The sequence below is a fragment of the Copidosoma floridanum genome, unplaced genomic scaffold (genome assembly GCF_036245765.1).
Source record: "Copidosoma floridanum isolate Cflo_tuat_1 unplaced genomic scaffold, Cflo_Japanese_pri ptg000004l, whole genome shotgun sequence".
Taxonomy (NCBI): Eukaryota; Metazoa; Arthropoda; class Insecta; order Hymenoptera; family Encyrtidae; genus Copidosoma; species Copidosoma floridanum.
In genome coordinates, this window is record NW_028321881.1 from 23,468,365 (window position 1) to 23,494,851 (window position 26,487).

Here is a 26,487-nt window from a genome sequence, read left to right on the forward strand (position 1 = left end):
TTGTATAAATAATAGCTTTTATTTAGATTTGATTTTAAGACAAGAAAAATCATTTATATTTAGGAACAGTAGAAAAACCTTGCTTGGAATAGATGCATATTATTATTATTTACAAAAACTTTTTTTAATGTATACGAGACAATGGCAAAACTGTAAGTACAGGTTTTTTTGTTCATTAGTTATAGAAAATAAATTCAAGATTTGTAGATTAAGAAAAAACCTAGGGCTTCCTCAAGTTTTTTTATATCTTGTAATTTAAAAATAAAGTTTGAACTCATAAGAATATATTTTTTTCTTTTGGCAGTGTATTTTAACGTCACCACAATGGTAACTTTTTATCAATTTAATATTAACGATGATTATTATTAAAATTTGACATTAGTGCCTCTTACGGAATATAGTTAATTATGCGTTATAAAAAAAAGTTACAAGAACTAGGTATCTCAAAATATTTTCTTTTCAACCTTGTTCCTATCATATGTGATTAACCTATAGGTTTGGACTTTGAAAATCTTTTACTTTAGTTTTTCATTGTAATACATAAGCTTTTGCCATGTATGGCGTGACATAAGCCAAAAAAAGCTACAGACTTTGGTACAACATTGAAAATACTGCATTAGACCTAAGCACAAATTTTAAATTGCTAATGTGTTTTATTTATTCTAGCAAGCAATATTCCCTCATAGTTTCATTGTTAATTTGTTAAGTATAGTTTTACCATGTTATACGACCTGTATGCAATGGTTCGTCTTCAAAAATAGTGATAACACTTTTTAACAAACTAGACGACGAAGGATAACAAAATATAAGAAAGCACAACTTTTAAGAGTCTTTTGAGGTTTCTTACGTTGTTCTAATATTTTTTTCCTAACTAAAATAAATTTTCTTATCTTAACAAAATTTTCACTCTAAGGCAACAGTATAAGACTTGACAAAATACCACTACTCACTGTCTATTTTCATATACAGAAGAATCAAAATTTCTAAAGTTGGCCACCAAAACCAAGTGTCCAGTTTTCATTAAGTTTTTGGGTAATATTGTTGTTTAGTATGAGAAAGTCTTTTTTTTTATTAATACTCTACAAGCTTGTAAGGAAATTCGTATGTTTTTATTGCTTCGTATATTTGGTCTACTCTAGTTCTGAATATGTATAACAAATGAATTCTAAAAAATATGAAACCATATTTTTTAATATTTAATTTTATCATAAAGTTAGAAACAAACTACTTGTAAGGCCTATTTTTCTATTAGTTACGGATTCTTAGCGAAAATTTTATCAAAACTTTCAAAATTTTATACACATATTAAGAAAGAATTTAAGAATAGAGACTAAAAAAATTATCCTAAAACACTTTAAATTACTTATAGAAATTCAAATTTTTTTGTAAGCAATAAACGATCTCAACGATTTTTGGTCGTTCACAAGAAAAACGTACTCTTCTCCATGCCAAGTAAGTTTAACCTACCTCTGAAATTCATACTTGGTGCCTCTATTGGATTGCTTCTTTATAGGCATACGATTGAAAAAACATTCCAGTTTCCCAACTTGCTACTCCGTTACACTAATGCGTATCAGTGCAAGAGTTAGTTGTTTTCGCCCGCGGCTAGATCGCTTGTACTCTACACTGATAATGAGTTGTAGCTCGTGATCAAGGGTGAAACATACTCTCTCTATGTCCTTCTGTTCCTTGTTTGCCCTTTTAATGCACTCCACGCTTTCTTATAAAACGATTAATTACAAGTTTTAACAGTAGGTTGAACTGGTTTGGCATGGCGAAAAGAGCGTATGCATGTAAAGGTGCACTATAATTTGTACACATACTAACACGAACATCACATATTGCTAAAAATGTTGAGTATAGTGTTAGAATCAATACTATTTCTATAAATAAGGAATCAAGTAGTTTCGAAAGATTAGATAAAAAACTGACAGAGGCTTAAATGTTGCCGTATGTATGCGAAGATGCGGCTAGGCTATATCGCAGTGCTGATCAATTACTTGCTTGTACGAACTTGTAATCTTACATTTTACAAAAGTATCTTGTAAATAATCGAAAAATTAAAAAAAAATTCTATCTTTTTATTAGTATTTGTTTATAACAATGTTTCATATTTTAATAATTTTACAACTTATCATGATGACCAGCTTACAAATTTAATATTCTAAAGATTCAGGGTCGAATAGTATAATCATACATACATTTTTCATAATTAATAAAGTTTCATAATCAACAAATTTTTAAACTTGCGTTTTGGATCCTGGCTTCAAGTGCGCTATTTTGAGGGTGCGTTGAGATGGCATCTAGCAGTAAGCAGGCTGCTGGACTGGCCCGTAGAAGTAAGAAAAAGGCTATATGTGGTCACTTGGTTAAACCTTTTTCTCATTCTAGTGGGCTGTAATGTAGGCAAGTCTGCCAGTCAGCAATCGCAAGCTTGTAAGCAGACAATGACCGCATAAGAAAATTAAAAATACATGTTAATATATAGCTCACATTTATTGTGTGATTTACGTTAATTTGTTTTCTTTTACCATGATACTACTACTACTAATTTCTTCCGATCCTTCTTAAAAAAGATTGCTTAGTATTTCATGAATCTAATACAATATAGTAGAATTAGCTATAAATATTTTCGGTATCCACAAAATTCTGACTAACTCAAAAAAAAATACAGTAATAGTCTAAATACAGAGTAATAAATTGACATTGAATTCAACGAGTAGAAATGTCAGCAAAAGCCTTAAAAAATGGTAAAAATGGCCAAAACACGTTTTTTGCATCTCGACACAAGCCAAGTGATCGTATAAAAAAAAGTGTATCGTGAAGAAAATGCAGAATTTCAATACGAACAGAATAAGCTGCATTGAGTTTCAATCGGTTTTACCATTTTTTTCCAAATTGCAAAAAGTTGCCATTTGTAGTCATTTCTTGTACCTAAGACGATGTTTATTTTTACTCATTAAAAGTATCTTAAATATACATTGCAAAAAACGGTCTTTTTGCTCCTCGGCTAGTAAAATTGGCGGTTTGGCCACACCCACTTTCCCCGAAGCATGCTCTAGACGTTTTGAGCGAGTGCATTCAAAACGAAAAAATGCATTAAAAGCAATCATATCTCGGTAACTAAATGGGATAAGTGGATGATTATTTTTTTTTAACTAGGGTCACACGCAATAATATAACGATTGCGCATATTTATAACTACCTGTGAACATAAGGAGGTGTTATTAAATTAAACTTAATAGCTCTTTATTATCTACCGATTATGTTTTTTCTTTTTTGAAAGTGCCAATGTAGTTGAACGTAGTTAATTAAATATTAAATCAAATATTATTAAAGCAACTACTGTTATTATTAACAATAATTAGTAAATTAACTATAGATATTTAAAAAAAAAAAGTATTTTTTTTTTTAATTCTTTGATTAGTAAAAATATGCATAAGTGTCATGAATAAATTTTTTTTGTCATTGTTTTTTTTTTTATTATCAGTTAACAATCAAAGAAACATGTATGTAACAGTTATATTATCTTTCTTTTTTACTTGCTTTACATATTCAAACACTTTCATAATGATATGGCTAGGGATCAGAGAGTTGAGGATTTTCAATTGGTTTGCTTCATGAATGTATTAAAAATCACAAAAATTTTATCAAATGAATAAAAATAAAATTATAAACATGCACATGTCGTACGACAAAAGGGACTTATTTTTTTAAGTGGGCTTTTATATTCATTTCTATAACTGCTTGATTTTTCTGTCATACATTTTTTATCACCTGCTTTGTAATCTTCTTCTGCTTTCCCTCTCTTCTACTTCTTTATCAACATTAGCGTTAGCATCAATATTATATTCATTATTATTATTAGCATCATCATCGTCATCGTCATCATCACATTTTCTTAGTTCTTCCGTGCCCATTTCTGGTTCTTTTTCTCTAAATTCTTTGATAATCAAAGAAATGGTTTGTCTTGAAAAATTGTCTTGCATCGACTCTCTTACTTTAATAGAGCTACTTTCATCATTTAATCCTACAAACTTCTTCTCAACATTAGAGCACGTTTCTTCATGGCATGAATTACATAAGTGCGTGCTAAAAAAGACGTGTTTTTTGCATTTACACACTCGTTTAACAATAATGTAACTGTTTTTCCACCGTGCACTTTGACACTAATTTTACACCATTCTCAGCTACTTCCGTTGGTAAAGCCTTTTTCTTATAAAGTAGTTCTGCTAAGCTTCTTGACTGCATATCTTTGAGAAGAAGCCTTACAATGGCGTGTTCTTTTTTTTATAAAAAGCTGATGTGGTGTCACAGCCCTTAAACGCATAGACAAATAGATATAAATGCTGTATTTTGTGATGTACAAATAAATCCAATGAATACACTCACCTATCCCACCCCTCTTTGCCGTACTTTCAAACATAAACATTTCGACCTACACTTCTTTAACAGATCATTGCAATTAAGTCGGTATCTTCCCCTATAACTACAATATTCATGTGGGACTCTGCTAAATTCAAGGCTACACTAACTATCAGCGTCAGCATCAGCTATCTCTGTATTAATATTAAATTTAGCGAGATCCTTACACAACATTCTGCTAAGACAAATTTTGTTAGTTTTATGTGCGAGAATCTTAGCTTGAGAGAAAAAAATGTTCATAACGTGATCAAACTTTATTTCGTGAGCAACATTTATGCGCGACGAATACACTCGCATGTCTTTGTATTAGTCACAGGAAATTACACACAATTCGGTGTAGCAAACAGCTGCCATCAATTACGTAGTTACCTATGCATCATTAACTGGAAGTGCTTTAATAGAATCGAAATAATGGTACAAAGCTGATTTTTGTTTTTTTCGTAATCTGTACTTGTCAAAAAGCGATAGTAGATTCGTTGATAGTTAGTACTTCAAGTACTCTTTCATATCAGATGAAAATACAATTTTAAAAGAAATGGGCTGAAATACGAGGGTTGTATCGATTATTTCCACCTCGTTGTTAACTTTCACACTCGACGTAACAGTTTTAAATGATAAGACCTTACATTTTCTAGCAAAATTCACATCTTAAAAGGTATTCCTAATAACTTTGGCCATCGCGGCAGTGCCTACTACACTGAAAAATTCGCCGTACAACATTGCCGACACAGTGCTGGCCACAACGGTAACAGTGGGTTGAAGGCCATCGCTTTTATATCTAACCATGCATGCCATATAGTTTTTTCCATTATTTTTGATTCCGTTTAAAAAATAATTATTCAATGAAATGTTAAATGTCTAATTGTATAAAAACATTATCAGACAGCTGATGAGAGTAAACGTTTTTTATAGGTTCTCTTTCATTTTTATTAACACTCATTAACACTATATCTATATAAATACACTTGTCACATAATACATAGTCTAAATAGGTGTAAATGACCCAACTACTGCGCACTGGAATTTTTGGCTCTGCTAAATTTCTCATTTCTTGATGTTTTTCGATGTCAATTAAAGCAGTTTTACTATATCCTTATCTGCAGCATATTTTGCAATTAAAAATACAAACGGTTTCTAGTTACGTTTCTTTTTTTATATATATAACTGTTTTAGTGCTGATATTACTTGCTTGTACTACTGTACACAGTTATGAAGTCAGTACCAACTACTGCACCCCCATTACTACCTAGGTATCTTCCTTAAGTCTTTTATACTAAAGCCCGAACTTAATTGCGGCACACTAATTACTGCGCATGACTACAATTGTTTGTAGATTAGATTCGTTTAGAGTCTTTCAGTTGAACAATTATGATTGTCATGGTGTAACGTATGATTTTGGATTAAACGTTACTAATGTTCAAACGTGTTACAGTATCTGAGCACACAAATTAGAGAGTCTATTTTTCTTATTTTTTATTACCACCGAGTGCACAGTAATTAGTGACTGCACAGTAATTAGATCATTTACCTATATGTACTTCTGTGTTACCTGTAAGCACGAAATCGCTGGAGTAAGTACAGTAGTTTTGGCAGTTGTACTGAATTGACGGTTTAACTGTGTACGTACTGCCATAACTTCTGAACTCTCCTGCAATAGCCGCAGGATGGCGCCGTACAAGGATTGCTGTAGCTAGAATTGCCATTTTGGCCGTGTTGTACTACCGATACGGTTCTACAAATTTTTCAGTGTACTACTGCTTCGTGACAGTTAATTTTCTTATTTCAAACGATTCCACTGTAAATGGACATGAGATTATTAGTATCTGAGAACGGGTAATGGGCTTCAAAAAATCTTTGTATTTATTGTAAGTCCAATACATCTCTGTTAATTCACGAATTTGTCCGATCAACGTGTTAAAAAAAAACTTTCGTATATCACAGAACAAAAATTTTTCATGTGCTCATACACTTAGTGTGTCAGCATATCCTGCAAATATGGGTGCACTGACTTAGCATATAAGGTGTGCCCCGAGGTGTGGAATATGGGTATCATACGTTGTATGCTATTTATATGCAGACACCAGTTTTCTGTCCTTTCTCCTTGCACAAACTGCTCCACAAGTTCAATTTACAATTAGTAGGAAAAAACACAATTAGGAAATAAGTAATGAACGAGCAGTCAATTTTTGTGACTATTCTGAATTAATTACATTTGCATATAAGTTAAAATTAAGATTTTCTTACTAGCATCTGGGGTCTTGCATTCAAAGCGCGCAGGAAAGCGGAGCCCCACATGCATGCATATACCTTTCTTAGCTTGTGTCTGTGATACTGGAGAAGAGACGGAAAGAAAACAAGAGCAGCTGTATACATACATATACATATAACTTGTTTTTACTGTACATAATATGTGGCCAAAATTTGTATAATTTTTTTATTATTTTACTGCTTGTATGTAGAACTAGAACTAAAGAAGCTTCATTTCAAATACTTACGGTCCATGGTCTAGGAGCGTAAGAAAAAGCATGAATAATTAAATTAGTATTTTTTACTGAAAGATAAAAGTATACTTTTATACACTGACAAAAGATAACATTATTTGTTACAAATACGTAGCCATAAAAAGTTCTAAGACAAAAAATTAAAAATGATCCAGTTCTTTATTTTATTGCAACATACATTTCGTACGACCTTTCTGGTAAAATCTGGCCCGTTAAACCACAAAGATTGTTCCCTTTTCTCAGAGTATTTCCCCCTAGTAGCAAAATCTGACAGATTTATTTTCGTTGGAACCCATCTCTATATTGCATCGGCTGTCAATTCATGTACTTCTTCCAGGCTGTGTGCTAGAAAAATTTGCCTCGTTCGTGGTTCAGTTCATAACCAATGTAAGAGGATTTCAGAACCTGACCACAAAAACTGCTTTTCACAATTAATTTCCAGCTCCTTAGCAACTGTATTTATCAGACGAGCACTCAACAATTCAGTTTGCAACTCCAGACGAGGAATCGATAGTGGTTTGCCTGGCGCGACCCTTGATTTGGCGATGACTAACGCTGCATGCACCAGTGCATCATTTACATTGACACGAATGTATACAGCCACTGCATACGCCAAAAGACTCACATCTCAAAAAGTGTGTAGTTGAAATTGTTGAAATGCCGAAGCCGTGTGCGTCAGGCATTGGAGAATCCTTAACATGTTTAACTCCGGCAGACTTTGTACCTATTGTATTAACTCCACGCATTCTTCTTCCTTCAAAGCTTTATTCCATCTAATTATACTTCTTCATACATTCTGCATAATTATTCGCGATTTGAGAGAAAAGGGACAAATGCTTATTAACATTCGTCACGCCAAATTGTGGTGGATACCAAATTCTGCTTCATTTTGTGTCATGCTCCACACATCTTGTACCGTTTATCAATAAAACGATTCATTCCTTTATAATACAATTTAGCAAACTTGGAGTTCCTATCCAGTTTTTTCTCAAGTGTAAGTAGTCTTTTTAAAGCTGTGGCATGACTGTCAACGCACGTGGGCTTATCACTTTTCCAAAGTAATCCAGTCTTCTAACGATTGCTCTTAGATCTACTAGTATCCTGTAAAATTTTCAACGTGCAAACTTGTGAAGCTTTCGTACGATTTATTTCTTTGACATCAAAATCTTCCAAACTTAAATAAGCGCGCATTAGATTATCGAGCTTCTCCATATCGCATTTCATACATAGGGTTTTCGAATCCAAAGCTTTACATTCGCGTTGTACACGAGTTAAATATATATATATATATATATATATATCTTTGTTTGACATTACTGACGACGCCGTGCACTACCCAACTCAATGGAGTTAAGGATACAGCTGCGCTTAAACTGTCAAGCTCTCAATGTTTTATTGAGCGTGAAAGTTTATGATTGTCTTGACCAATTAATATTTTTGGATGCACCTTTATATAAAATTGAATGAATAAACTTTGTGATTTGGCAACAGTACGTACTAACTAACGAGATACAGTCTGAAGCGGAAGCTGAATCCCGTCCCTGCGATCACATTTTCCATTCAGTGTTTAATCTCGTCACCACTCAACTTAAAACTCACTTTTTCTTTGTACGCGTCATTTATTTTGTCCAGATCATGTATTCCAGCAATACTGACTTCCATATGTTGTCCACGTAAAGCTAATTCTTTTGCAAAATCTGTTTGATTAACGTGACGGTCGAGCCATCATCTAAAAATGCATAGATTTTTATTGAGAATTTAGGGGCCAAATACTTAAAAAAGAAAAATTTTGAGTAACGCGTACGTGTCATCTAGACCGTAGGTACTAGCAGTTGCAGCCTGTTCAGACAACTACTTTTGGGTCAGACTACTTTTGCTTCGCGTAACAGCTTGTGAATAATTTTTACGTTCGCTCTCTCCACGAATTAAGTTGTGCAGTAATACATGATGAGGTTTGTTACAATGGGCTAGATTTATTGCAGAGCACGACGATTGTAAATGACCACTATCAACACTTATAACATAAACGAAATTTTTAATAAACAACCAGCAATGTTCCAGTGACTCACGTATAAAAACATCACATGCCAATGGTTTGTGATTATCACGTTGACGCATGACACACGCATTTGTTTCATAGCCTGTGGCGTTACTTGCATCCTGCTCAGCCATTAAAATTATTGGATTTGTTACAAATACACGTTGTTGTTTTGCTAAAAGTATTTGATTTTTTAAAAGAGCTGGTTGTTGATTAATTGTGACGACGTCGGTATGAAAAATGCCTCCAGCTACTGCAAACTCTGGTTCACGATACAGAAAATTGGAGAGTTTTTCTAACTTCGTCTTATTAGCAGATGTGCTCGCAGCATATCTGTTAAATATATAACGCAAAGCTGTTGGCATTTAATTGCCTACGTTCTGCACTAACTCGGGGCTATGAAGATAACCTAATGGTCCAATCACTAGGTAACGGCCCAATGTTCAATTTCCCAAAATTTTTAACAGCTAACAAAAAATTTAATCATATAGGAAAAAAAATTCTAAGAAAGAAAGCGTTTTTGTCTACCTTCTCTTAAATGGCAAACTTAACCTAAAAAATTCGTAAAGTCAAAAAAAACGGTTTTTTGCAAATAAAAAATAAACTAAGGCTTGTAGAGGAAAAACATGAATGAGAAAGTTGTAGATATTAAAAAAACACATTGATCCTTTTTCATTTTATATCTATCCGTCCATTACTTTTCGAGATATATCTAAAAAACCATTAAAAATCAAACATTCTTATTTTTGCCGTACCTTTCGCAAATTAACGTTAAGGAAGCTGTTTCTTACTGAAAATATAGCCCTTAGCGAGCCAAAAAAGATGAATTTTTAAAAATTTAAAAAATATCGGTAATTTTTCGAGATTTATCGATTTTTAAAAAAAAAGGATCGTCTCAAAAATCGGTTCCTCTTGCCCGGCGGCTTATCCTACAGAAACGAATCGAGGCTAATTTTTTTCATTGAGAGTTGTACTTTTGTGCCAATGAAAAATCGTAACGATTTTTTTTTATTTAAGGCTCCAAAAACCCTTTTAAAAAAATTAAAAAATTTTCGGTCACGTTTTTCTTTGATAATTTTGTCAATTATTATTCCTCAATAAAGACTGTTGCATACCTTGATTGCTGACATTTTCACGCGTATTTTGAAAATAAAAATATTTCTCTACGACCTTCTGGAGCCGAGATAATTTTTTTTTTTTTTTTCATTCCAGAGAGCGCTAGTTACGTGCTACAGCGTCCATTCTTACGAAAAATAAAGTTGAATGCTTATATATTCAATAAAAAAATAGATGAACTCATTTCATTGGCTTTTAACATATTTTAACACATTCCAAAATGCAGCGTGCGAGCGAGCCGCGAGCGGGCCATGGAGTGGGGATACCAGGCTCGGCCGCTTCGGAAACTGAATTCGCGCGTTCAAAATCATTCGCGCTCTCAAAATTTTTGATAACTCGACTTCTAAATGACGTACACAAATCCTTTTGTACTTAATCTGGGGTAGCTTGACGAGATAAATCTGAATATGACAATCGAATTTGTTTATTTAATAAATTAGACCCCAAAATATTTTTATAAACATTTTTTTTTGTTGACATTTTAAGATATTGTTAGGTTGTTTATAATAAGAAAACAATTTCAATCAAATAAAATTTATCATCGTCTGATTATAAAAATGATGACAAATTTTTTATACAATAATAATAATACATAAATATAAAATTAAAAAATACAGGAAATTTTTATTACAATTATTCTTCAACTCTTCTTTTTTTTCTTTCGATGCTTTCTTCGAATTTATTGTCTACTATCACGCTTTCTTCTTTTTCCTGCATGCTTATACTTTTATCATTATTTCCCTTGTCATTTTCTTTAAAAATTGCTTCCAAAATATTTTCGGGATCGTCATCAATTTGAACTACAGGAGTTTCGAAGTTATCGCATTGGGTTGCATCACAACTTACATAAATGGACGTACATTTAAGAAAGTTTTTTTTGCCATGAGTTCATGTAATAAAGAGAACGTTGAATTTTCAGTACGGTTTAATGAGGTTAATAAGGGTGATGCTGCTTTCTATTATAAACAGTCTAACAATATCTTAAAATATCAAAAAAAAAAAAAAAAAAAAATGCTTATAAAAATATTTCGGGGTCTAATTTATTTAACAAACAAATTCGATTGTTATATTCAGATTTATCTCGTTAAGCTACCCCAGATTAAGTACAAAAGGATTTGTGTACGTCATTTAGAAGTCGAGTTATCAAGAATTTTAAGAGCGCGAACGATTTTAAACGCGCGAATTCAGTTTCCGAAGCGGCCGAGCCCGGTATCCCAACTCCACGGCCTGCTCGCGGCGCGCTCGCACGCTGTATTTTGGAATTTGTTAAAATATGTTAAAAGCCAATGAAATGAGTTTATCTATTTTTTGTTCTTAAATATAAGCATTCAACTTTATTTTTCGTAAGAATGGACGCTATTGCACGTAACAAGCGCCCTCTGAAATTTTTTGAAAAAAAAAATTATCTCGGCTCCAGAAGGTCGTAGAGCAATACTTTTTTTTTTAAATATAAGTTAAAATACCAGCAATCAAGGTATGCAATAGACTTTATTGAGATATAATAATTGACAAAATTATCAAAAATAAACGTGACTGAAATTTTTTTAATTTTTTTAAAAGGGTTTTTGGAGCCTTAAATATAAAAAAATCGTTACGATTTTTTATTGGCACAAAATTACAACTCCTAATGAAAAAAATGAGCCCTGATTCGTTTCTGTAGGATAAGCCCTCGGTCAAGAGGAACCGATTTTTGAGACGATCTTTTTTTTTTTAAATCGATGTATCTCGAAAAATTACCGATATTTTACAATTTTTAAAAATGCATCTTTTTTGGCTCGCCAAGGGCTATATTTTTAGTGAGAAACAATTTCCTTAATGTTAATTTGCGAAAGGTACAGCAAAAATAAGAATGTTTGATTTTTAACGGTTTTTTCGATGTATCTTGAAAAGTAATGGACAGATTAATATAAATTAAAAAAGGATCAATGTGTTCTTTTAATATCTACAACTTTCTTATTCATGTTTTTCCTCTACAAGCCTTAGTTTTTTTTTTATTTGCAAAAAACTGTTTTTTTTTTACTTTACGAATTTTTTAGGTTAAGTATGCCATTCGCAAGAAGGTAGACAAAAACGCTACCTTTCTTAGAATTTTTTTTCCTATACGATCATATTTTTTGTTTGCTGTTAAAAATTTTGGGGTGACCTTGTACCTATTGATTGGACTAATACCATCAAGGGAGCGTGAGGCAGAGACCAAATTAATAAATGAACCAACAAGTTAACCAATTTCATAAATGAGAATTATCTTTACTACTCGAATGATCACGTATAGCTAACAAAGTCATTTCAAGAAAATTCACAATTCTTTAAAATGGATCGTTCGTTGTTTCAGAAGACGTGGTCGTCAAGCGGATGTCTGAAACGGTTTTCGGGCATTTACTTAAGTTTTTATCAGGCGTTGACGATTGCATGCGTTTCTGCACTCAATTCCTGCGGGTATTTTGATTCGTACAAGAAGCACTGCGTAATGAGTTGCAAGATGGTGGTGGCATCATGTCTAGGTCTCGTCCTTTCTCCAAAGAACCTTCATTTCAAAAGCCATTCTAATTTTCTCCGGCAATCTCGAAATTATCTTTCTTATTAATATTAACTCGTGATGTATAGATCTAATGCTGCTAGTTATGGCTGCCCTTTGCTTCCTTCTCATTTTCTTTGTTCTTAGTTAACCTCGTATTTTTCTCGTTATTCTTGTTTTCTTCTTTGCTTTTTACCGGTGGAATATTCCTGGGTTCTGGCACCAACTTTTAAAAAGAAAAGTAATTAAGAGAAGAACAAGGGATTAATCAATGGATTTTATTTACAAAATTTGGTTAATAAAATGATTGAGGGAAAACAGCAGCTAACCCTTTTCTCACGCACCTGAACATTGACTGACTCTTGCGCTCGCAACCAGAGCCTAACTTTAGCCCAAGAGCCAGCACTCTTTAACAGTTGCGAATTGCGAGTTTACCACACACATCTATTCAAAATCGTACACCGCGTTTTTACCAAGAGAGTCTCCATAAGGGAAGAAGGTATGCAGCAAAGCAGGATTGGATGTCTCTTTGGCTTATAATAACGGGCGCAGTCTTATAATCACCCTCGCTGAACCTTTATTACACCGAGCTTGCACGCACGAGGTAAAAAACTTCTTCTGAGCTCACATCCACGACCTTTCAAGTAACTTTGTGACAAGAAAGAGACACCCACCTCCCTCTGCATTATCTCATTGCTTCTTCTCTCTTCGGAGCTCTGTTCTCTCTCCTTTGTGATTACACTGAATAAACATTACATACATTCATGACAATTACGTTCAATAAAGTCTTGTATTTGTACTTTAACAGAATTAGACTTAGTAGTATTGGATTTAAATTAATATGGTAAAAATATTTTATTAAATACATTAAAATGATGCCAAGACATTTTTATATACCTTAAACATAGCAAGGCATTCTGAATGTATTTATTGTAAGGTTTGCATCCAGAATTAGTGAAAATTTAACATTACTTGTAGTTTTATTTAAAAGTTTTTTTATGAAAATATAACTCTTTAGGAAATTAAAATTTTTTAAATAGTTATTTCAGAAAACTTCAGTTTTCTAGATCAAAGTTTGGACTAAGGATTAATATTCGGAAATTCGCTTAAAATGCAATTAGCTTCTGGATGTGCTGAGTTTCAACTTGGACCTTACTTCTACTCCTTTCGATAAGTTTAACTTCCTTGCTAACCACTTATATTCTGTACACAAACAACTCACCTCCATCCCCACTCTGACCACCCAATGCGTAGATCTTAATTTTTTCCCTTTAACTATACCTAATGCTATCACACAGTTAAAAAAATCTAATTATCTTTGCTCAGACTTACTCTCATTCTTCTACATCATAAACTGTTCTTCAGGACTTTATCATCCTCTTGCACTTCTTTTCACTAAATATCTATCTGAGGGCATCTTTTCAATTGCTTAGAAACCGTCCTACGTATTCTTCGTACACAAATTTGGTGATCCACAACTGGCCACCAACTATAGACCAATCATCCTGCCAAGTACTATACCAAAGTTGTTTAATCAACTAATTGACAAAAGACTTTTGGCACCTCTTTCCTCATCTATCTCACCACATCAACACGGATTTATTAAGGGCTGCTCTACGGTTACAAACCTCCTGACGCTGAGCAACTACATCTTATCTTCTTTTGAAATAGTGACGCAGGTAAACATTATATTCCTGGATATGGCTAAGGCCTTTGAAAGAATTTCCCATAATATACTACTTGTTCAGGCTAGCTCTTTCATTATATACAAAGCACTTTACGGATGGCTTGCCTCCTTTCTTACAGGCAGAACACTTAGAGTCGGCTTGCTTGGCGCCTTGTCAAATGAATTTGACGCTACTTCTAGGATACCACAGAGCTCTCATATTGTTTCATGACTATTTACTCTAGTTATGAATAACCCTGTTTCTGCACTGTCTCCTGGATCATTTTGTTTAATCTAGGCAGACGACATAAAAATCTATAAACGCATATTATCCCTTACAGATTCTCTACTTTTACAGTCAGATTTTTCTAATGCGCCACTGTGGTTCTCTAACAGCCGATTCCCGGTCCAAAAGTATTAGGGCAGGATCCTATTGGTTAACAAAAGCCAAAAACATATCATTTTACAGTTAGTCAACTAATAGCAGTGAATGAAAACGAGTGGAGGCTCTATCTAATCTGAGTGTTACTCTTGATTCATCCGGGTCCTTCCTATACCATATCAGCTAAGTCATCTCTCAATGCTTCAAGATTCTGGGCTTCATACAATGAACTACACGTGATTTTTTACTACCATAGTCCATTATACACTTATTTGAGTCTCTAATACTTCCTCATATAACTTATACCTTGATTGCTTGGTCCCCTTACACTCATCAAAGTTTTTCTCAGCTCAACAGTATACTACATGGCACTCTTAGACTTGCCTTGAATAAAGCAAATTCATCCATAGCATACACTAATTGCAATTATTGTCTTTATCTATCTAATGACTTACTTTTTACCTGTAAACACTAACATTAATACTCACTGTTCATCCTTAGGCTTACCTATAATCTCATCAAATGCCCTGACCTGCTTGACTATTCTCTATTAAAAATACTCAACATGACCTCAGAAATGCCTGGTATATCACCGATCAAACCTACAATGCTAACTATTTTTTTCACTTTCCCATACCTTGCCTCAGACGTTTATTAAACACGGTTATATAAAATGTGTCTGAAACTAATAGTATACATTTTTTTAAAAATTATCATTGTCACATCTTATTTTCAAATCACTAGCTTGTTTTTCCTTGAACCTTCACCTTCCAGCCATCTGAATTTTTTTTTTACTGGCTCTGATTTCATAACATCTTTCTCTATTTTATCTCTTAACAATTCTGATATCCAGCCAACTTACTTAACCAATGTCGCCCTATTTAATATTTAATACTTAACAGTTGATATTTAACATTTTGTATTTTATAATTTTACTTGATCTCAATATTATATACGACTCTTAATTACTAATTATGTTTACACATTGTACACTTATTAAAGTTACTCGTTATTTACTATTTTTTGTAATTTTTAATAAGTTATTTCTAATCTACAATTATGTTACTACACTGTTTAACTTTTTATGTGCTGCGCTTGGCCAAACTTTGTTGATTTATTGTAAGTGGTCTCAAGGCCCGTTATTTGTATAAATAAATAAATCAATTTGTTTTAAAAACCGTTATAAGTAATACGTATGTGCACGTACACAAAACAAGTACGAAAACTATAGTAGCGATGTACAAGTTACTTAAACAACAGATCTTATTAGGCAATTGCTTCTTTTACTAGTAATAGGAATTGATAATTAATATATGATTATCAACTACACAAATCGCTAGCTTAAATGAGGCGTAGGTTAACAACATATTATTTAGGGCAATCTAGAAATAATTAGAGTTTTTTATCATATGGATCACACTATGTTGATATTATTTTAGCCGGATTTCACGATTTATTGTAAGAAGTAGATATTTAACTGAAGAATCCTTAAACGAGTGAATTTCTTAATTGCGCTTTTGACTTATGACACACCTTTAAAAAAAAAAAAACAAATAAGGTTTTGTTGTAATCATCTCTCATCCCATTTTTTTTCCCTTAAGCTTTAAGTTATTTGGCTTAACATTGGTTTGGTTAGTTATGAAAATCGGTCAAGTTAAGCGGCAATACTGTTTTGTCTAATAAAGTAGTCAGTTTTTCAGTAAATATGGTTAATTACCCAGAAACTTAGAAGTATCTGATTGGTAAGAAAGAGAATTTTAGTTTTCTTTTAAATAATAATTATTTGTTATTTGTAATTCGTATTTATCGTAAGAATCAAACTGTTTCTACCCTTAATTTGTCTCCAAAGACCGTAAAAACAGTATGAGTAATAAGTCATTACTGTTACTACAAAGTTATACAAATTACTAACGATACTTAATTTATACATTCTAAATTTTTATTTACAAATTTAAATTAAACTGTTAACATTTAAGACACACAGAATTAAGGGTTAGGATAACAGAGTGTACTTGGAATATTTAAATTTTCATGAAAATTTAAAATTTGCCGCTTAGTTAGTATCCTATCACAGCAATGCGACATTTTGTCAGTCTTTGTTTAATGGCTATGGGCATATATATAAACTAATATATACACATATACATACACACACAGCTATATATATATATACGACTTTAAGTTGTCTCATGTATTTCATTATTTTTATTGTTGGTTATGTAATGGATGGTTTTAATATGAGAGAGTCATCCACCAACCTCCCCTCTTCTAATTCATCGTTGTTCTTAACTATCATCTGCAAAACTGCATGCTATGATAAAAGGCGATATACCAGTTACCTACTTACATAATATCCAAGTTTTTGGGTCATATAAAGAGCACTTCAGAGTTACTCGGGAGGAAGTGACGAAGCGAAGTCTTGAACCCAAGCCTTTCAGGCGGAAAGTGAGCACTTTACCACTAAGCCACTGAAAGCTTCCAATGCTGCTGCTGAAGCTTGAAAAAACATCTGTTGCCAAGACCAGAAATTGTTGGCAGCACTGCTTCATTTTAAGAAAACTCTTGTTCACACTATGCTAGACAAAGTAGGCTTGCAGCTAATTTAACGATAAGACCATTTCTCGAACACCGAGCCTGAAAAAATCTTGTTTGGAGCATTTTAAGATACACATACCTCGTTTTTAATATTCTTATGAATTTTTTACCCTTATTCGTTAGTTAAGCCGTCAAAAAGATTTTAAAAGACTGAATTAAACCAGCATACAAATAATGGCAAAAATATTTATTCTTCGATATTTAAAAATGAATAATTTGGGAATGTGAATCGGAAGTAAATAGTAGAGCGATCGTTGAGGCTTTGTCTTCTTTTTTCAACTTACCTCGTCGCGCTTCCACGAGACCTTATCATCCATGGTATGGAGGGGTTAAGTCTGGATTGTTCTTACTATGAGACTAACAAGCCATGGAACTTTCTGATCACCTTTGATTTTGAAAATTAGTTAATGCATTATCTTAACATAGCAGTTAAATAAAAAAAATTATACAAAGCTGTTATAATTTTTTTAGATAAAGTATTAAGGTTACCTAAGAAGTAGTAGACAGAAAAAGCTTCAGCGTATTATAAATTAAATCATGCAACTTATAAAAGAGTTCTTAAAAGAAATAAGAACGGGTAAAAACGTTGACTGATAAAATATCTACAATTTTTTGCACAAAGGTCTTTCACCTTATAAGCTATATTTGCACCTAAATGCTATTGCTACGTGAACAAGGCGTTCTTATATTTTATACTGATTATGAAACTATACAAGACTATACAGAATCAAATTATATAAGTGTCATATTATAGCTAAAGTTATAATAAGTAAAAAAAATAAAAGGAGATTGTTAATTCCCAAAATCACTTTAAAATCCAGCAGCTTATTTTCTTCGCGTTTTATGTTATGCACAAAAACTTTTGTTTATAATTGACTTTTTTTATGATTACATGTAAATTACAAAGTTTTTATATATGAAGGCCTAAATTAATAAAAAATATGGTTTTTTTATGTTTGTTAGTATGTTACATAACTTAGATAAAATAATTGAAACAAGATTTTTATTTAAAATAAGTAAAAGAATTTTATTTTAATAGAAAATGTAGTTTAAAAAAAAGTTCTGAAGATATAAAAAACTTTTGTGGTTATAAGTAAAATAATGATAGCTTATAAGTAAACACAAAATGTAAGTACGAAGAATATATTAACATTTACATACGAAATGCAAAGCATCGCTACCTCTGCACAGTGCATTTAGTCTAGAGCGAAATGACTTGTACAAGTTATATAAATGCTAAAAAAATTAAAGTAAGTAATCTTACAAGCTTAAAATATCTTTTACTGCTAGGATAGTTTATTTTAAGTTTGTGCTTACATAACATGATAATATGAGGTTAAAAGTCTTAAGTCCCTGATTATTGATAAAATTACAACTAGAAAAGAGACGAATTTTTTTTTAAGAAGCACACAAATTTTCACGTCTTTTTCTAAAAAACTATGGATAATTTAAAACAAATATGCTCTTACTCCCACTGTATCGACTTCATGAATAAATACTTTAAGCCGATTTTTTTTTTAATTTTTGTTGCGTGGTTTGAATTAACCTGATAAAGGTTGTTCATAAACTCATGGGTAAGACATTATTTAAGAAGGTAAGTTAACTTTTTTTTGAAACTTCATTGGATATAAATGCTTACAAGGTAATTAAAAAAATAGTGAGTTTTCATTGTGCATTGATCATTTATGATAAGGAATCTTATGAGTTAGATTAGTAGGTACTTTTTATTACGATAGACGTTGTTCTACTGCTTGAGATGATGATCAGTTTTTGTTCTATCACCCTAAATACATTAAAATAGCTTTTGTACTAGTGACTTACCCACCATAGATAACTTTACAGTGTTTTTATCATGTTTTAAAAGTAAACAATAAAATAATGTGCACTGAGTTTTCTGACTTGAATTAACATATAGACTAGATTAACATGGATTTACGTTAATATAATAGTAATAGTAGGTGAGTTTTCGAAATGATTAAGCCAGAAGAAAGAAATTACGATGATATAGAGCTTTCTAGATGTTATACATGTGAATAAATTTAAATAAAAGTACTTTTTAAATTAACACTTAGTTAGCTTAACCTACATATAAGTGTGCTTTCATTTAGGGTGTTAGACAATGTATACCACTGAAGGATTACAAAAATAATTTTTAGTAAAAAAAAAAATTTTTTTAATGTTATATTATGTTCGTTGCAAATAGGTTCATGCGTATTTCTTTTATTATTTTTGTGATAACTAAAAAATTAGTACAAACTGCTATGAGCATAATGAAAATTGTTTCGAAAAGTTAATCTCAAAATTATTTAAGCCTATATAAATTCATCAACTATTTAATACACTTCTACAGTTTTATAGTATTCAATATTTTCTCTGACTATATCAAGGTATCCTCATCTTGAGGCTGAAAAACCATAAGTAAAGAATGTTCAGAGCTCGTACGCTGACTAGATTGAGTTAAAAGCGTGGCCTTATCACCATCATTGCTGTTGATAGAAATGTCTGGAGAACTACCATCAAATATAACTTGATTGGTAGTTGTACTACTCGTTGACGGTAGATCAGGAGATGCAAGAGGTGGAGCGTGGTCAATTCGATTACTATCACTTTCTAAGGATGCTAACTGCATACTGTATGACTCCTTATAGCCAGATGTACTTGATGTATCCTCATCCCAAGATAAGTCAGACTGTGGCCGAACATGTAGATAATAGTGATTTCCAAGATATTGCTGCTGTACTGACTGTTGTAAATGCTGATCAGTGATTATGTTTAAGCGTTCATTTTCCATATGTTTTAGTAATGAGCTTCTTTTTGATTCAATCGGTGATAAATTTGAATGAACTTTAAAAGAGGCCATCGTTTCAACTGTATGGGTAGAAGTATTTGAAACTTGAACTGGTGTATCATAGTGACTCGCTGTAGCAAAAGATCGTACCTTCATATCTATCACTGGTGCCTAGAATATCATAAAATTGTTTCTTGTCAGTATCACCTAAACTTTTCGATGGATGAAAAAGACTTACTTTCTAGTTAAATTGCTAATGTATTTAACTGTATTTAACTAAGTTTTTTAGTTGTAATGTTATATATACAAGCTCTCAGTTGAGTATTTCTAAGGTTTAAGAAGCGAACTTACTGTTTAAAACATTTCTTCAACCAGTCTGATATGTAGAAGTAGAACTTATCGAAAACGGTGCTTAAAAATAAAGACAAAGAAAATAAGCACTTCTTAGTTGTTTAAGTTATTAACATACTAGAGTAACAGTTTATAAGAAAGTAGTTTATGGTGGCTACTGCTAAATGTAAAATCCTAGTAAATTGCTTACAGTTTCTAAACTATCCTTAATAGTAATGATTAACAATCAACTAGTTGTAAAAGCAGACCATGTTGCGTGAAAAATAATTAGTTGAACGATCATTGCTAAGAAAATTATTTCAGTAATTTTTTATCTCGAAAATATAAAAACTTTTATGATTTCTACAAAATTGGTTATTGAGGTTACTTAATTCAGTCGTGCTCCTCCAGTTCTTTTTTAAAAAACATAGTTTCTGTTAAGAACAAAACTTAAATATATGTCACTGTATATGACTACGCAGGAAGTGAGAATTAACAAATACGATGCTGTTAATACAAACACATTGAATTCTACAGAACTTAATCATAAAATGTGTTTGTTTAGAATTGTGGTTAATGCTATAGTCATGCAAAAAGTTAAAATCTCAAACATAGCTAGAAAAGCTAAATTGGCTTCTAGATTCTGTCAACGCATACTCCATCTCACACAGTCATTACGGCTCGTATCAGTAGCAACGGTACTTTCACCACACATGTTTTCTACATTAAGTCTGGTATCACTATAGGTGTTAAATTTATGTCTGACATTCCCATCGGCACAGCAAAGGTATATAATGATAATGGTAATGGACTTTCAACAGAATATCAAGTGTTGAAAAAAACAAATTTCTGCCATACTTTACGAAACAGCCACTGCTGCTAATGCTTTTGTTCTTAATAATAGTGTGTCTGCAAGCTTTATTTTTTTGCAAGAATAATAATATTATGATTTTATTATTACAATTATTATGTTAGTATTATGCTTATTATAATAGTTATGATTGCTGAAACTTTTATAAGCATGGTAAATATTATTTTTATACTTATTTTTATCGTCAATATTATTTTTATTATAATTTCACAAACAGGGAGCTCATCCTAGGACATCTACTGGTGGAAACCTTAATTTTATAGATTGAGATGACGATTTTTAGTAAAAATGATGCTTGTGTGGGCCCATATAGGATGAGCTAGAAGTCAGTAGCAGAAAAAAGTAGCAACAGCAGCTGGGTTGGACATTCAGGCCTTAAAATCAAAGCTCCAATCAGTCTAGCTACTGGGTGGAACTCCCCACGAGCAGAGCATTATGGTATAATATAATAATTCTAACGTTCGTAACGTAAAATTAAAAGCCTAAGTCAACCAAATATTCCTGAGTTAATGAGGACTGTGTAAGTATATAGCAGACTAAATTACGACTACATAATTTTGACAAAAATACACAAAGTACCATAGAGCATGGAGTCCCAAAGATCTTCTCAACTATATAGTAAAATCTATCAAGGAGTAGTCATAAGCTCCTTTGGCTAACGGTCATCGATATTGGAAAATACATAACGATGGATTAGACTTTTGGGTATAAGTATGATTTTTACATAAACTTTTGTAACTTGTTCGCTTAACTTTTTGAATAAATAATCATTGTCGTACATGAGAACTGCTAAATATTATTGAAAGTCAACCTTACCTTCTTCAAAAGTACTAACATTAGTATATTAAAACGATCCTATAATCAACAGCATGTGTTAGGGTAATAAGCTTGTACTTGAGAATAAATATATTATAGTCGTTTCTGTAGAAATTTTTAATTAAAAACTAAATAAAGTATATGCTTGTAATAAAACAATAACTGTACGATATATCACATAATATAACTAACTTTCACCGAAAAGTATTCGATTTGTTTTCAATTTTTTATAAATAAACTCGCACTACACTTGTCAGACAATACATAACAACGTAGAAAACTGTCGTATTGAAATTATTGTTGTGTGAAAAATACTGCATAAAACTTATTTTATTCTCTTTTTATATATATTATAGATTAAAGGTATCTTTATTTTTATTAACGTTAAAAACTGCATGCCTTTCATATTTCAGTTATCTTACTTGTAAAAGCAATCGTGAAAATTTTCTGCAAAAAGTACAAATTAGATCAGAGCATTTAGAAAGTTTTACATAAGATTGATTTAAAAAATCAGTGTAAAAAGTAATTTTATAGAGTCTTAACTCAAAGGAGTAATGCTAACACATTAACTCCATTGATTTTTAAAATGGAAGAGCAAAAAATATGTAAATCATAAGCATCTAAAGATGACGGCATAAGCAATTCGCATGGAGATGAGGTGTGCAATTGTTGTGGGCGTTACACAAATTTTAAAGTTGTATTGAATTTTCTTTGTTCTAGTGAATAAGTAGTATTTCTTGTTATTTTTCGTCTCTGTTGTGTAAGCTTTAGATTACTGAAAAATTTTATACGACCAATAGATATACAAACGAACGTTGATACATCTTAATCATTATATCAAGGGGTGCATATGTATGGTGGCACTTTTTACGAAAGCACTTTATATCCTTTATACATGCCCTTTTCTCAATATCCAATATACTTGAGATTTATAATACTGAACCATATAGTTTTTTTTTTCAAAAATTATTTTTAAGAAATAAATAAGAATGAGAAAAATATCATCCCCGAGTGTGAATCAAAGACACGACCGTCTGTTTACTAGACAGTTGCTCTACCATTTGAGCTACAGAGGAGCTACTCACTCACATTATTAGTTTAAAAAAGTTTCTAATTCTTAATTTTTAGAGTTGTCTTTCACTTATTCTTAATATAGTAGATATATAAAAAAAACGTGAATGATATAACTACTATATCAAGCTTAGGTGAAAGACAGCTCTAAAAATTAAGAATGAGAAACTTACTTAAACTTACGGTACAAATGAATTTACAGCTCGTCGGTAGCTCAAATGGTAGAGCAACTGCTTAGACAACAGAAGGTTGTGTGTTCGGTTCACACCTAGGGGGGATATTTTTCTCATTCTTATTTATTTTTTAAAGAAAATTTCTGGAAAAAGAAATTATGTGGTTTAGTATTATGAATCCTAAGTATATCGGAGATTGAGAAAAGGGCATGTATAAAGGATATATAGTGCTTGTATAAAAAGTGCTGCCATCCATACAGATGCACTTCTTGATACAATAATTAAGATGCATCAACATTCGCTTGTATACTAATTGGTCGTATTAAATTTCTAGTTTACCGACAAGCATTAGAATCATACACCTACTTTAGATTAGTAATTTTTGTTCGTTCCATTTTCTTGTAAAGCGTCTCTAGGTCTGACTGTACATTTTTGCGCTTGGTTTGCAACAAGAGCGGGAATTTTTTTCATTTTTTAAAAGATATTATTTAGTTTAGACGCAATTTCTTCTCCATCGTTTGCTTACGTCGTTCAAATATTTTTCTTAAACATACATCTCATGAGTTCAAGAGAGGCGCCTTTTTTCTTTAAAATATGAGATTTGGTTGTTGACGAGTCAAAGACTCTAATGGTTAGTGAGAAAAATCGTTGTCGTTTGAATTGCCATTAGTTGATGTTTTTAAGTAGTTGTCTTAAGCGTGTCAGAGGTATTCTCATTTTTCGCATTAGTTTATATGTAGCTATTAATGGCAATAGCTTAAGAACTTGTACATTTCCAAACCTTATTCTCCGTTATAGTTTGTAAGGTTCTTACAACTTAACACTACGGTCATTGTTCATTATTTCAGAATAAGACGAATTTCATTTTAGAACTTATAATAAGTTCCAGGATTATCAGAAATTTTTTTAATATCATAAAAGCTTTTCAAAAAAGAGCGGTCCATTAATTATGCTAAAAGTCTTTTTATTGTAACAAGTCCTATTATAAGTAGTCTAGGAATAATCTTGTTGAGTTATTGAGATTCCTGAAACTTGAAAGAAACAAGTAACAGCGTTTTACTTGATACAAATGATTGATAATTATTTTTCCATCGTCTACTTCAAGTGTTATGTTGTGATTATATTTATTTACATTGGTGACATCGGAGATTCTGTGGTAATATTCATCTAGTTTTTCTTTCTAAGGTTCTCTTATTGCATAAATTTTTTTGCATAAGATTGTTGTTATTTTACCTTCTTGTAATTGCGATGTATTTTTTTTTTTTTTTTTTTCAATTCCAATTTTATTATAAGTAATTTTTAGTAGAATCAAGAGTCAAATTTATTAAAATTAACGTTGGAATGTGGTTTTTTGTACGTGTTTAACATTTTTAAGTGCTTAATATTTTGAGGCGATCCATTTCTGTTATTATTAAAGGTCTAATTATAGTACTTTTTTTACGAGTGACTTGGTCATCGCGTTTAGCACTCCACTTCATTCCATAAACTCCCAAATTATCAGAAATGTTAAGGGTACATTTTGGTACTACAAACTAAATACTGTGATGAACCTCGTTATGCCAGCTGAAGATGCTCGAAAACTAGTCTTGGAAACGAGTGAAGGCTAGAAGCAATACAGCAATACAGGAAGCTCTTGCAGAACCACAAACCACGCATATATTAATTTACTAAATCTTCTCTTGTTCAACAGTATACCATTTTTCGCTGAAATATTAATATGATGCCCGTACGTCAAACTGTAACAAGTATTGGAATTTCAAGATTAGGTTGCAAGCCAGTGGAAAATGCTAAATAACATACTCATGGATTACGAGACCAAAGTTGTAATCAAAACATTTCGAGAAATAAGCAATAACCTAGATATAGAGCAGACGACAATATCCCCATACCATGCGCAGGTGAATTCAGCTAAGAGAGTGATAAAAACGCTCAATTCAATGATCAGTTCTTTCCTTGACAAACATCACCAACTTTGGGATACCCACCTCCTTGAATTTGCCTTTGCAATAAACAGCATAGAAAGTGCTTTGTCTAAGCTAAGCCTGCACTCTGAAATTTTGGTAAAAGTCCGTTGCATACAAAACTGTAAGAGACCTAGTATTAACGAAAAATCCTTTGTTATGCTCAGCTGGGCTAGAATTATCAGAAAAACTAGCACCCAAGTTTATGAGTCTATGTGCAACACTCAAGGTTTTGTTGCAAGTGTTAATGATGGTTATGGAAATAAAAACCAAAAAAAAACAATTGAAGTACATGAGTCACGCCAACCCAGTGGCCCTGATATAGGCTACTGGGGTAGTTAGTTGTGACTTCAGAGAGAAAATTGTGTGGCTAAGCCAGTGAGCCTGAAGTCTTTGTGGCTGTCCACGATCTAGACTTATCACAGAACTTTCTCGCATCTCGTTACAAATTTATGCAACATTTAGATGGGCCTCACTTAAGGACTTCCAGCCAGGCTCTAGCTCTGAAATAAAGTATACTAATATTTTTACTTTACTAAATAATTAATAACGATGTATCATTAGCTCTGCAGAAGTTTTGGGTGGTAGAAGATTACTTGTTACTAAAATCCTAACTTTTTGTGAGAAAAGTGCTACTTCCATTTTCATGAGGATTTTAGTTAAGACCATTCAGGATAATTTGTAACGTGTCTGCCCATCTGTGTAACTTCTTTACTTTCAGGCTCTCAAGACGCTGCATTTGGATCACAAAGAAGCGAAAGCTAGTAAATGACTCTACTCTTTGTCAGGCCTACAATTAACTAATGAGGGGCTACGAAGTTCTACGTAGTCCCTCATTAGTTAATTTTACAGTACCTGCTGATAAATACTTAAACCGACTGGTGTGTATCTCGTCTTACCTTGTTGTTCTAGATGATTCTTACAAAAAGATACTTAAAGTCCAAATGTATCAAGTAAGGAGTGTCAGAGTCGTTGTATTAACAGCTATATGCTTCTGGGTCCAATTCTTCTTACAGACATAAACAAGATTTTAATCAGGTTAAGGCTCTTTCGTTTTGTATCTTCAAACTATATTGTAAGGATATTTTTTTAATTTCCATCCACCCTTTTTAAAAGAGACTGACAAAGGATTTTGTAGTACGAATTATCTAACAAAATACTTACTTACTACTAGCTAAACATATTCACATTTCACTTTTCTAGACCTATTTCTCGTCAACGCTTGTTTGATCGAGCTTG

General features: G+C 32.2%; 1 protein-coding gene across 1 annotated transcript in view; it reads right to left on the reverse strand.

Moving 5' to 3' along the window:
• Nucleotides 1-19,553: 19,553 nt before the first annotated feature.
• LOC149375772 (uncharacterized) overlaps nucleotides 19,554-26,487 on the reverse strand; it is a 158,637-nt gene continuing 151,703 nt past the window's right edge. The window contains exon 2 of the mRNA XM_089595831.1: nucleotides 19,554-20,197. Coding sequence (XP_089451957.1) covers nucleotides 19,616-20,197 — 582 coding nt within the window. The 3' untranslated portion in view covers nucleotides 19,554-19,615. The remainder of the gene's footprint in view (nucleotides 20,198-26,487) is intronic.